Below are 13973 nucleotides of genomic sequence, written 5' to 3' on the forward strand. Positions count from 1 at the left end.
TTTCAGATGAAGTTCAATCAGCCACAAAAACCGAGGCACGCCGAGACCCTTCGATGCACTGCCAAATGCAGCAAGTCCCATAGGGATGTTCTCTCCTCCAAGCAGCTCTACAATTGTTGATCCACGTTTCTTTGTCGAAGGAATAATTGTTTCAAATTTGCCCGGTAAAAGGCTTGCCTCTGTCAATATGAGAGTGATAGATGCCGGCAGTAGTCCGAATAACCGCAATGCAAGCATGATGATCGCTGCAAAGATCTCGACCCCGGCGCGCCTGCGTGTGGAGATTTGCAGTTCCTCGGGAGAAATCGTTGCCCCTTGCATTAGACTTTGGACCTCGCGCATCAAGGCTTGGCATATCCCGTATGTGAAATTGGGGACTGCTAAGTGTATCCATTTGCTTTGGTGTGCATCTTCCAAAGAGGAGAGTCGAGGTCGATGTGCTGAGATCGTGGCATAAGTCCATATTAAATGGAGCTTGCACAAGAGAACAGAGGAGCAGGCGTATGCAATTGGGATGAGCAATTGGTGTCTGAAAATTGCAATTACCAAGAAAGTTCTAATCGCATGATGGGTAACATGATAGACAGCAGCCAGCACAAACGCATAAGAGAATGTGTAAAGGCTCTGTGTACCGTATATGAGACGTATGGCCTGGTAGATGGACCGGAAAGTCAGAGGTCGTTTGTTTCTTCTTTCTTGATCCGAGAAAGCCCCATCCTTTCGAGCAATTTCAAGGATCAAAATTGTCGCTACTGCATGGCCAAGAAGGTAACGAATCTTGTGAGGAATCAATTAGAATCAGGTTCATCCAAGAGGGAAGAGGGTCAGATTTACTAGGCCAGAAATCAAAAGCCGGCTAGAAATGAGAGCGAAGGCAGAAAATGGGAATTCTTTTGTTACGGTCATGGGAAGAAAAATATCGTCAACTTGGCTTAGCAGATTTCCATCTCCTCCTGGGCTGATCAGAATGTTCAAGATGCGCGAGGGTAAAGTTGCAAATACGATATGACTTAGAGTGAAAACCATTCCGAATATTTGATTTGCAACGAGATTCACAGAAGATGAAGAGAGGGGCAAGTGAAACGGGAAAGAGGAAAGTGCTGGACAAGACCTTCCAATATTATACTTATAGATCTGACATCTAACTAACAATGGAAACCTTGGGATCTCTTTTTCAGGCTATTTTCGAATCTTAATCGGACAAGCTTCGCCCAAAGTCTCAAAAGCCCTGCCAAGAAAGGCTAAACATTACGATTAACATTGCTGCCTAATGTCCTATCTGCTTACATATAAGGATTTGGCCCTTGAGCCAAATCGGCTATGAAGAGAGCATCACAGCTCGAGCATACGGCGTGGCCACCGACAGCTTTTCCGAGGGAGAGGTATCACTCAATGTCACCGGCCTTACTGTAGATGAACTTCCGTACATTCAGAACGACCTGGGAATCTACCCTTTGGGACAATCTCGACACGCTCATTACCATCACCAGCCTTGCACAAGTCGCGGCAAAGAGAGGTCAGTGGGGTGACATTGTGCTGTTGTACAGTGTCTTCGAGATATATATGTAAATCCCCTATATGTACATGTATGTTTTAAGGAGATTGATTTTGAAGTACCTGTTATCTGTATGTCCTATAGAAAAGGTACCTATCGAAGGTCGGCCTAACATTTCGCAGGGGTGGTGGACAGCGCATCAGGCTGTGTACTGCCTTCCTTTTCAGGACGCCACTAGCTAACTATATAACTACATGTAGCAAACCTCATTTCTTCTTCTTCTTACACCTAGATCTTTACGCTCAACGGCCTGCTTTCAAAAGTACGTTCTTCCTTGATCTCGTTCTACTTCTCTTTCATCAATAATTTTACTGATAACCATGGGTGCCTACACGGGCTTCGACATGGTCCCACGCCTGTCAGGAGAGCTGGTAGACAAACACAATTGGGAAAGATTCTTGAACCACATCAGAGAGCGTTACCAAAACGACGATCAAGTCGAAGTGGAGCCTAACTACATTGCATTTAAGTCCGACCCAAGCCTGCTGCTTCCATTTGAATGTCGCAAGTTCCTGCGTTTTGGCGCAATGATCCCGAATGAGGACTCCGGTGGATTGAGGAACTACATCTATACTGTCAGCATGATAGCCGGTGCCTGGTTCGGATCGAGGGCTTATTACTGGGATGAGGGCTCAGGGGTACCGAGTCACTATAGCTGGGATGATGTGAAACGATCGATCAGATCCTACGAGCAGGTACAATAATTTGAAAATGCCGTGATTCACTGCCACTCTCTGACTATGAATACTCAGTTCGACGAACCGATCGTACCTACCACCGTAGCCCAACATGTGCTCGGTACCGATCCAATCAGTGAGCTCAATCTGCCACCATACGAAGTACAACTAGTGCCGGGGAAGGGACAAGGTCTCGTGGCGCGCTTCAACATTGGGAAAGGCCAATTGATTATTTCAGAGAAGCCATTATTCACAACCTCGAACGTTACAAGTGCAATCACGACGGAAAAACAAATTGCAACAGAGCTGCGAAAGCTACAGAAGGATGCTCAACGCCAGTTTCTTTCCTTGCACAACAATTTCCCTGGAAAGCAGCCGTTCAGTGGCATTGTCCGAACAAACGCCCTACCATGCGGCCCTGAATCTCGGATTGGAGGCATTTATCCTACCATCTCGCGGATCAACCACAGCTGTCTGCCTAACGCACACAACAGCTGGGATGGTGCTTCGGGACACGAAAATATCTATGCGGTTCGATTGATCGAAGCGGGAGAAGAGATCACTATCCCTTACGACCATGGGGGCCCCTCAGATGAGCGACGCCGTCATTTGAAGAAAGCATTCGGCTTCGATTGCGATTGCAGCATTTGCTCAAGACAACCCGATGAACTGCAACAGAGTGATGAACGCCGCCGTGAGATTAAACGCCTCGACTCCGAGATCGGTAATGCGCTCCGGGTGCTGCAAAGCCCCAAGGACTGCCTCAAAGACTGCCAGGCCCTGCTCCAAATTCTCGAGAAAGAGTTTGAAGGTAGTCCAGGTGCCCATCTTACAAGGCTTTACTATGATGCTTTCCAGATTAGCATCGTGCACGGCGACCAGGCGCGGGCTAGGGCTTTTGCAGAGCGGTCACATAGAGCAAGGGTGGCTGCGGAAGGGGAGAACAACCCGGAGGCGAGAAGGATTCAGAGACTGGTGGAAGATCCAACAAGACATGACAGTTTTGGATTGTCAATGAAATGGAAGAGTTTGAAGAACCAGGTGCCTCGGGGGCTAGGCTCAAATGAGTTTGAGAAGTGGTTGTGGAGTCAGGGCAAATAGATGAGTTACATCTCCAAGTGGCATTGTTCTATATGCCGAAGTGAAGAAGTTGTTGAATAGCTACAAGTGAAGAGGACTTTGAGAATACGTGATTGGAAACGGCCTTTGGTTGCGCAGAAGAGGTGTTTAGGTAGTTGATTAGTACTGGGGTGTTAGTTAGGCAATAGTTGAGCCAAAGTACTTATTTTTACTCAAAACCCTAACTACATTGACGATCCCGTAATGACAAACCCTGATACTCCCAATCTCTTCTCACAAGCACATCGCTTTATGATTTTTTTTCGCTTTCCTGGTGTTTATATCATCATGGCGGTCTAATTGTTTCCCTGGATTGTCGTTGAGCTTGGTAGTGTTCTTGCACGCGTCATCGAGCCTATTGTTTCCACGCGAGTCCGAACATGGCCTCGACAGCGACATGTCCGCCTTTGTGTATGTTTTCCTGGCAACTCGTTGCATCGCCTTCATCTCGATGCTCCGAATTTACGTGGAGCTAGCGATCCATTCTTGACCCACACGGCACCCCATAGCCCCCGCGGCCCGGATTCCAGCCCGAAATACTGCCGTGATCGAACCGAAAGCTGGATTTTCTTCGAGCAGGCCATGGTCAGCATATATTCAAGTAATTTGTGAAGACACGATAAATTCGCGAATAATATGCCATTGGTTCCACGCAATGACATTGCTTTTTTTTTTCCATTCAGTATCCACATAGGTCTCAACATTCCCACGAATGGGGTGTCAGGTAATAGGAAACGCTTTGAAAAACGTTCATCAAGGAAAGAGTAGTTTCAAAAATACTCATAATGCGATATTCGAAAAGACAAAACCAGGGGGTTGAACTCACAGTTTCCACGCAGTCAGGTCATTTGGCTATAATTTAGTAACATTCTTTGCTGAAAAGAGCTTGTTAAGGCATAGAGTGAGCACGAATATTGGGAATTAGTTCACACGAGAACCTCAAAAGTAGAGCAAGGAGAGAAGGACAAAGGAAGGAGACGAGGAGAGAAGGAAAAGGCCAAGTCTACCTCCTTGTTTAGTTGAGCAATGCGGGGAGGCCTTGGCGGCAGACGTAATTCCGCGGAAAGTACCCTCGGATCACCAGGGCTTAGCTGGCAGCGATGCCGTGCTTCGATGGTCATATTTAACATAAGAGATGTGACTCGAATGACGCCAGAAACACCCTATCAGACATTTGGATCTGGACTGGGCTACATCACTCTCAGGTTCAGCGCGAGAACTAAGCCGTACCAAGAATGCGGTGCTAGTCAGCAACCCGATCCGACTTCCAAGGTGCAACTGGGTCGTGATAAGAATGCAGGGCCGGGCCAGAAGCCGAGAGAGATTCCATTGTTTTTTGTTTTTTTCAGGAATAGCGGGGAGTATACATGGTTTAATAAGAGAAACGATAAGCTTGGCATTGACGATCATCTACATAACCGTAGATCATCTGTCTTGGCTTATAGGAGACAAGCAAAGTCGGTGAGTAAGTACGAGGAGAGTGAGATACAGCATACGGAGTACGGAGTACGGAATAGAATCACCCGAAGGTTAGACGCTAAGTCGAGCTCCATCGGAAGTCCGGGAAGTTTTGAATTGAGCATACTACTCCATACGGATCAGCCAACTCAGATCTGAAAGGGGAGTATCAGGTGATGGGGTAACTTGGGGTTATTATTAGGTAATAGCGCGTCTATCCCCGCATGATATCAAAAAAAAGGAGGCGAATGGCCAAGTCGAATGGGATGTCGTTGCATGGATGGTGAATCGTTAGGTAACGAGAACTCTGGGGTATTCAAAGCGGATGCATCGGATTAAGATCTGCTGACCTGTCACTTTTCGGGGAAAGAGTTGGCGCTAGAAGGGTTTAGATTATGTCATAGAATTGAGTATAGTTACTTGCCTCTACTAGGTATACTTTCTATCCCTTCTGCCTTATAAGGGTGTCCTATTAAATTCAATTGTACTATCTTATCTTTAAGTATCCAGGTATCTGTGTCCTAATGCGGCGAAGTGACGCCATTTTTCGCATGCATCAAAAAAGCAAATGGGGTCTGCAGGGGTAGCTTGGGAAACTAACACGAACTTAATCAGTCTAGTTGGATATAAGGAAGTATAAAGTATTAGAGTAACCTGTTTATATAAGTTTCTACCTTTACACAATTTCAATGATTACTTCAATTTTCATTTTTAGGGAAAATAAATGAAAATAACTACAGATCCGCCACCGTAATCAATCAGTTCCCCGTTGTTTTTTTAAATAAAAAAAATAAAAATAAAAAGTTCGCCCCATGTGGCCATGACCCATGGTGCTTTTTCTTACAATTTTTTGGAACTTCACCTTTTCACTTCTTTACAAAAACCTCTTGAAAGCCTGACTAGTTGAATCTTTTCAAAGTTCTAGCGAATCCCGGAAGCCGTTACCTACCAAAGTTGTGCAACGCCGGTCCGTTTCCGTGACTAACAGCTTCGCTTTTTTTTTTCCCCGCCGCCCCTCAGAGCCCTAAACTTGCCCTCGGTCTCAAAACACTTTGATTTGAGGGCTGGTTTTTTTCTTTCCTTTTTTCAAATCTGAAGCTTTCTCATTTTTAAATTTCGGTAGACTTATATTCTTTGGCTTGCTCCAAGGTACTTCTCCGACTAGTCACTGTACAATTAGGGCCCTTTATAGAGGGCCTCATCCTCTTCACCATGGCCTCCGTTACTGCCCCTTCGCAACCCAAGCCGGCCTTCCCCCGACTTTCTTCAATTCCCTGCGGTGATCACTTCCACTCACGCGAGTCGTCTCCCTCGCCTTGCAGCACCCCAGATGGGTCCAGGTCTAGCAGCCAGCGTCGCCCCTCATTCGGTTCGATCAAAGAAGATACAGAGGACGGTACGTACCGACCATGTGCGAATCCAGACTGGAGGCTGACGTGATCGGCAATATAGGAATTGCGCAATCATTTGTGGACACCCATCAAGTCCCATCTCCCCAAGAGCAAGAGCAAGAGCAAGAGCGTAAGGTCGAGCGCCCCAACCTGATGCAACAGGCCCCGGACTTCTGCTGTCCTTGTGGTGGATTCCTGGGATGGAAGCAAATTCGATTGGGCGGGAAGAGCTTGAGCCGTAGCTATAGCGATCTCCGTGGGCTCGGAAAGCTACAAGCAAAGGGTTGGGCATGGGAAGCTCAGGACCCCGAACCGCAGCTTCTCCCACCCAAGGTCCCCGAGATGGAGATTTTGCAGACCCCTCCCGGTACATCGCCTTTGGAGAAGCTGCCCCCGGAGGTTCTTGGTAAGAGATCGCACCTGCCATTCTTGTTTCTCGTGTGCTGACCTATGGGTAGATCAAATCATCTCTAACCTTGCCGTCGATCTTCCACCGAATGGATACGCCCCTCGCAACGTGGATTTGGTCTCGTGCCTGCTTACATCTCACACGTTGCACGCTGCTACCTTGGGTGTCTTGTACAGGAACATGACTTTCCCACACTCCATTATCTTCTCCAAGGCACTTAATCACATGTCGCAGTATCCGGCGTTGGGGACATTGGTGCGCCGTCTGGACTTCTCCCACTTCACCTCCGTCGGTCTGGGTCGCACAAAGCAGATGAACGCTGAAATCCAGAACCTGACATCCAAGACCCTCTTGCGGTGCTTGGAACTTCTCCCCAATTTGAAGGAATGCCTGCTGCAGGAACACCTGGAAGGCGATATTAGCGTGGAAATCATTCGGAAGCTCTTGATGGGGCTGCCAAACTTGCGCGCCGTGGATTTCTGCGGTTGCTCGACTCAGGCATTCTCCGGGGTTTTCCAGGAGGCCTTGGTCGGTGGGCCTGCGCTGCCCATGACTATGCCCAACCTGAAACGGCTCTCGCTCCACGAATGCAGCACTATCCCCGCTCCCATGTTCGACTACCTTCTCCCGCGATTGGTCAACTTGACGCACCTCGACCTTACCCACACTCAGGTTAACGATTCAGCTCTCATCGCCATCCCCGAGACTGCTCGTATCTCGCATTTGAGCTTGTCCCGATGCACGCGCCTCCGCCCATGTGCCCTAGTTCAATTCCTCACCACCCACCCGTCGGTCAACCAGTCTCTCGTTTATTTGAACCTGTTGACAGACCCGACCCGCTTCCGTCTTCTGGAAGAGACGGATGTGTCTGCTCTGCTGCCAAAGCTTCCCGGTACTATGCGTTCCCTCAACCTGGGCGGAGCGAAGATTACATCGGACCATGTACCATACTTGGTGCCCATGACCAAATACCTGGAGGAGCTGGGTCTCAGCTCTGCGGATCTCTCAGTCGCGGACGTGAACGCCTTCTTCGGTCGCTACCGTAACCCAGCCACGGGAGTCGAAATCGATGCCCCCAGCACCCTCTGCTACCTCGATCTTGCCAAGGTGCCGCAGATGACTATTGGAGCCATCTTCAACACCAGCGCTTGTTCCCTGCTCTCAAACCAAAGCTACCCCTTGCAGGTCGTTGAGTTCAGTGACAAGATTATCACACCGCTGCGTGAGCGTGCCAAGACTCAGCGCGCCTCCGTTGGCTGGACTGTGCGAGACCTCGGCCGTCGTGGCTGGTATGTTCGCGAACCATCCTCGATGCCCCACGAACCCACCGATGATGGCGCTCGCTACTGGAAGATGGGTGCGCGCTGGTGGGGCATGCGCAAGATCCCCATGGCCGTCGGTGAGGTCGGCGGCCTCTACGGCCACTACATGTTCAAAAAATGATCTACTATGAGCGTTCTGTTCTCCAAAAAAAAAGCGTTTTCGCTGGATCTTTTTATCACCTTTGCTGATACCCTTGATTTGATATCCCTCATTTTCACGGTTTGCGTTTCATTGGAGGGGCTTTACTTCTGCTTTTGTTTTATTGTTTTTGACGGTCAGGAATGATGATATCCGGTCTATGCATGGCGGCGCGCAACATGGTTTACGAATTTCGATATTCTGGCTCCTGGCTTCGGGTTCGTGCTCTCGGTCGCGTTTTGTCTTTTGGTTTTACATAGCATCTGAGATCTCTTTAGCGGTGTCTGGTCTTTTGAACTCTCTCATATTATTGGCGTTACTGTATCTATCTGGACTTTACTACTCTGCTCATTAATAGTTTCTACTCTATCTCTTCTAAGCTGTTTCGTAGACTTGACCTGGTGTAGCCTTGTGCTTTTAGCCTCACCGGGAATGTGTCTTCCCCAAACAGGAACTACCTGGCGACAAACTTACAGGTCTCGCCCTCTCTTCTCCATCACCTCTTTCTCCATCAACTCCCCCTCTCTCACACATTCTAGAATCTCCCCTTTATCCAACTCTTGCTTTCCCCACCACTGCGCTGAACTGCGCCTAGGCTTCCAGTCTTCGCCATGGCTCTATCAAGGTAAGTAGTGTTTCCCCTATCAAGCTCACCATGAAACTCCCATTAATCCAACCAAAAGGACCTTGTCAAAACTCTCAACACGCTGAGATCACACCTGAACATGAAGCATCGCAAAGACTTCGGGTTGACCTACCCCTCTCAGCCGTCCACTTCCAAGTGATGAGACACATGCTCGAGCCATATTCCCAAGACCTCCAATAGCTTTGGGTCTTCTTACATGGGTATCTGTACCGGTTCTGCCAGAGCTCGCGCACATGGACAACCTGAATGTTATTTTTGGTGCGGAATGGAGGGTATGGACATCAATTTCCTGGCTGTGATGCGACCTTCAACGGTCTTGGGTTCTACGAAAGTAGCCTCGGAGATGATAGCGTTTACGGGTGAGTGTACCATGAGTGTACGATGCTCTGGCATTTCTGTCACAACTAGCCGGATAAAGTTAGGCTTCATCTCGAGCAGAGGCGTTGGACGCAAGAGAACCACATTACATATGCACTTGCAACGGACGGTGGTCTCTTCAGGTTCTGCCACATGACCAAGGAAGGCCAGGTATGTATCCTCAGAAGTCTATTAAGCAGAGAAATGGCAACACCAAGAGAGCTATGATACTCTGAAAGAGTGAAGAGCAAACATTCGAACAAGACCTATAGGAAGTATGGGACCGTAGTAGTATATGAAATCAAAAATACCCCGTTCCTATTAGAAAGATGAATTTCTAATATCAAAACAAATCTCGACATACACTGTCCTGCTTAACTAGCTAGACGACTGCTACTTTGATTCTTCCTTCAAATATCACTAGCACCCTCATCTTCCTGTGCCCAGCATTCTATCAATATCCTGCATAGAGACAGGAGAAGGCTAGTTCTTTGATTTCAACCTTCGACGTTACACACACGGATAGGTGGCTCGGGCAGTAGCTACTAGTGTGAGCTACAGAGCCCGAGAGATCCAATGCCAGGAAGTGGATTCATAGGCTTTCGCTCTTTTTGTCGTTGTATAATAAGGCACTGCATGCGCTTATCTGCATGGGCTGTGGAATAAGGCTCGATCCTCCTAAACCGAGAGGCTCTTACTGCACATCTATACGCTTGGTCCTCGGTACAACGTGACGGGATGGGACATTCAATATTAGCTATATTTATATTTGTATTTGGGTCACGAGACATACGTCTCTAGAGATTTCAAGCAATTGAGTTAGAGAAGGATGTCCGCTAAAGCTTGCGCTATAACTATAGCTATAGCTATAGATTTCTGCTGGAGCATTGACATCTTCAGTAATTGGCAGTGTGATCAATATGCATTAGCTTCAGGGATTATCTAATATGGCACATGGCTAGGAGTTCCTAATTAGATGAGCTGATTAATGTCTGCGTCAACCAGTATCATAAATTTGTTCGACTTGGCGTAATGCAAATCATGTGTAAGATGAAAAGCCAATGCTTTTTGCTCCAACCTAGCTGTGGGACAACATGCAGTGAATGGTATTCGATATCAGTCATACAAACGTGCCATTGCAAATTTTATCATTGTACGGGCAAGGAATAGGTCATATGAGCAACATTTAGTAAGAAGACCAAATTCCAAAGGTGGATGGATATAAATACCATCATATCAACCTCTAGTCTGAAGATTCACATTCTACACAATTGATTCTCTGTCTATCGACAACAACAAGGCCACATTAATCCTTGTAAGATCTCCATCGACTATCTTCATCCACAATGGTTGACGCCGCCTGTCGCATTCCCGGAAAAGAGGAGATCTACATCTTCTCCGGCCGGCATTATGGTCGCATCAGGTTTGGCCACGGAGGCCCCGAGCATAACCTTGCTGCCGGCCCGACCCTCCTAAGCAAGGGCTGGAACACTCTGCCCAAGATGGGCTTTGGTACAGTGGACACTATCGTGCCTGTACCCGGCTACGAAAACCAACTCTACGTTTTCTTCGGAGGCCGATATGCCAAAATCAAGCTTGAAAACTACGACGATAGCTTTATCAAGGAAGGGGCGGTGTCCATTGCCTCTGGATGGAAATCGCTTGGTCAAGCGGGCTTTGACACCGTGGATGCAGCAATGCTCACCCCGGGAACAAAGAATGAGATGTACTTTTTCAACGGCTTGAACTATGTTCGTCTAGACAATAGTACCGACAAATTGGTCAATAAGGTTGCGCCCATTGCGCAGGGTTGGCCAAGTCTTGTTCAGGCTGGCTTTGATTGTGTTGATGCTATTGTTCCGAGCCCGAGTGGTCAGGATCTATACTATGTCTTCCGCGGCGATCAATTCGCGGTGATCAAAGTGGATAGCAACCAGAGGGATACCCTCATTTTACCCCCGAAGGCAATCAGCTCGGCGTGGCAGGCTTTGGAAAGATGGTGTTAGTCGGATTATTGAAACAAGTGATCCTGTCAAGCGCAAAGTAAAGAGCGGTATGTCGGGCTTAGGTTGATTCAGGTCACTTCTCGCATGTCATTTTGGGCCTTGATTTTCATTATTGATGATTAATTAGTTGAGACTGTGCTTGGACTAATGCTATGGCAACTGATAGCCCCCTGTCACAAGGTGATGGTGTGCAAATGGCCCATTATTTTTAATCCAAGTATGTATCGAAAGTAAGCCTCTTGAAGAAATCCCGTGCGATTACTTTAGCTGAGTGTAGCATTCTTCCCTTAATGATACGTCGATCAAGAGATACTATATATAAAACATACTTTCTCCATTAAATCATCTCATTTGAAGGGAATAGTAGATATACTGAAAAAGGGACGATGGTTTGGACACAAACCAACATCTCTAAGAGGGCTCTTTTCCAACAAATAGATAAAATAATAACAGATTAAACACATACTCAAGAAATATTCCAGATTATTTACATCGTTTGAACCTCACGAATGAAACTGTAGCTTCGTTCACTCAGGGCTTGGCTCCCAGGCGACGCTTGGCAAACGTCATGTGATGACTCGCAGAAGAGCCGCATTTCTCGTTATTGGTTTCACCTCTACACGCTCTGTCTATCACGAAGGTCTCAGACCATCCTCGCTAATTTCCGCCCTTGGGGAACTGCTCATCCCGATGGGTGGATTCGTTGCCGCCTTTGAAGATAGTGGAAGCGACACGCGACGATGTCACCTCCGAGCGGAGCGGCCTCTTACAAGAAGAAAGATGGAACCATAGCTATATCCGCAGATGAGAACTCAGTCTCATGGAGCCCTGCAGTGGCAGGGGCTGGGAACACGATCACAATCCCCGTGGTCAATATCACTAGTATGTCGTCACTCCATGGCCGTGAATTTGTCTCTTTGCTGACTCGTGCGACTGCTAGATTTACAGCAGACCCCAGCCTCGAATCCGAAAGTGATGCTCAAAATATTTTCCCAAGCCCCCGATGCGCCTCCGAATAGTACCCCCGATCAGTATGTCTTCCTGTTCACGGCCGGACCAGACGCCCGCCCACAGGCCGATCTCATCAAAGACACATTGAGTGCCCGGGTCAATGCGGCAAAATCGGGCACACCATCCCGGACACCGGGCTCTAGAGGTGCATCTGAGGGTCAATCAGCGGCAATGGCGATTGCAAACGCTGTGACATCCGCCGCGACATCGAAGAATCCCTTGGACGAGGAGAATAGGCTTCGGTCCGACATAGAACTGCAGCAGTCGCTATTAAGATCTGATTCGAATCTGCAGCGAATGTTCTTCGAGGGATTGCATACAAAACCGGAAGCCTTGTCATCTGCGTCGTTTGTATCACAGTTCTGGTCAACACGACTGCATTTACTGCGAGCACATGCAATCGAACAGGGCCAAATCCGTGGCTCATATAATGTGCTATCCTCACTCAAGCCTCGAGTTGAGGATAACGTGACACGATTGAACATCAGCAAAGAGCAGATCCAACTCATCTTCACACAGCACCCACTGGTCAAACGCGTGTATGACGAGAATGTGCCGAAGCTCAGCGAGCAACAATTCTGGTCACGATTTTTCCAGAGTCGGCTGTTCAAAAAGCTGCGCGGAGAGCGGATTACAGAGGCCGACGCAACCGATGCCGTGCTGGACAAATACATCCGAACGGATGAGGCCGCTCAGCCGAACCGCGACACAAATATTCATCACTTTTTGGATCTTGCTGCCAATGAAGAAGACAACAGCCAGCGTGGCGGAAACCGACCTGACCTAGACATGAGACCATCTGGCGTCGACAAAGTACCCATTATCCGGACACTGAACAGCCTGAGTGAAAAGATCATGGCCAATGTGGCCCCGGCTGACGGTGATATGAACGCCCCTATCGGTATCAATGAAGAGGCATGGAAAAAGCTCCAGTTGCATGATCTTCGTGGAGAAGAAGAGCAAAGTCGCATCACCTTGAATATTCGTGATCAAAGTCGGTTCTTCACTCATGGCCAGGAGGAGGATAAGACAAAGCAAATTGCGAAGCAAGACCCGGATGAGCTTCTTCGGATTCTCCGTGCGGAGATCAATCAAAGTCTCCCGTCGCAGGGTAATACACAACTGGGCATGTTGGTGGACCCTGGCGATGATGAAGACGAGGAGATGGAGGATGCACCAGCTAACCGTCGACCTGTCGGCTCATCTGCCGCTCTACATGATGCATTTTCTCAAATATTGGAAGCATTGCGCGAGCGCCGTGCTCATATGACTGAACGAGCAGCATCAGAAACATATGGGCTATCCACAGCGCTATTTGACCGCTTGACATTGACACACGCCACAACCACGGAGTTTTTGCACCAGTTCTGGCAGGCGTTTCTCTCCGGCAACCCCGACCGCGCTGGAGAGGTTGCGTCCTTAGCAGAGTCTCTTCAGCGAGCAGCAGAGCGCATTAAGGCTGTTGCTAATGACGCAGAGGCCGAGCGGAAAGTCGAAGTTGACCGGATAAAGAAGCAGGCCCGTGACATGTACGAGAGCACCGGGCGAAGATTACGAGTTAACTTAGAAGGTGTGGAGGGAGGCCAGAATGCTGTGAATCAACTTCTAGGTCCTACACTCCATGCACTGGAGGCCGCATCGACTCGATACCAAAAAGAATTGGCTGAACAAAATAAAGAAGCGGCTCTTGCTGGTTAAGAGATGAGAGATAGAAGGAAATAACTCGGGCGTTTGATATTGAACATGGCATGTACATTATGATACCTTAAGAGAGCTTTGATTCGTACAGTGAATAAAAATCTCGATATCTCATTAATCTACCTGCAAAACCACTGATTGTAGAGATTAAACAACATTGAAGGTCGGCATGCCGAGCTTCCCCG

General features: G+C 48.1%; 4 protein-coding genes across 4 annotated transcripts; all 4 read left to right on the plus strand.

Moving 5' to 3' along the window:
- Positions 1-1875: 1875 nt before the first annotated feature.
- On the plus strand, positions 1876-3333 carry N7447_005691 (SET domain-containing protein; the record flags this gene model as incomplete). Its single annotated transcript, XM_057229953.1, has 2 exons — positions 1876-2250; positions 2308-3333. The coding sequence occupies 2 exons, from the start codon at positions 1876-1878 to the stop codon at positions 3331-3333; spliced, it is 1401 nt and encodes a 466-aa protein (XP_057085043.1).
- A 2688-nt stretch (positions 3334-6021) lies between these two features.
- Positions 6022-8052, plus strand: N7447_005692 (Leucine Rich Repeat domain protein; the record flags this gene model as incomplete). The annotated part of the gene is made up of 3 exons (XM_057229954.1): positions 6022-6205; positions 6262-6606; positions 6659-8052. 3 exons carry the CDS (start codon positions 6022-6024, stop codon positions 8050-8052), a joined length of 1923 nt encoding a protein of 640 aa, XP_057085044.1.
- Positions 8053-10419: 2367 nt separating this feature from the next.
- N7447_005693 (Hemopexin/matrixin) lies at positions 10420-11079 on the plus strand (the record flags this gene model as incomplete). The annotated part of the gene is made up of 1 exon (XM_057229955.1): positions 10420-11079. The coding sequence occupies one exon, from the start codon at positions 10420-10422 to the stop codon at positions 11077-11079; it is 660 nt and encodes a 219-aa protein (XP_057085045.1).
- Positions 11080-11819: 740 nt separating this feature from the next.
- N7447_005694 (TFIIH subunit TFB1 family protein) lies at positions 11820-13788 on the plus strand (the record flags this gene model as incomplete). Its single annotated transcript, XM_057229956.1, has 2 exons — positions 11820-11961; positions 12020-13788. The coding sequence occupies 2 exons, from the start codon at positions 11820-11822 to the stop codon at positions 13786-13788; spliced, it is 1911 nt and encodes a 636-aa protein (XP_057085046.1).
- Between the last annotated feature and the right edge of the window lie 185 nt (positions 13789-13973).

The sequence above is a fragment of the Penicillium robsamsonii genome, assembly GCF_028829455.1.
Source record: "Penicillium robsamsonii strain IBT 29466 chromosome Unknown utg000003l_segment0_segment0, whole genome shotgun sequence".
Classification (NCBI taxonomy): domain Eukaryota; kingdom Fungi; phylum Ascomycota; class Eurotiomycetes; order Eurotiales; family Aspergillaceae; genus Penicillium; species Penicillium robsamsonii.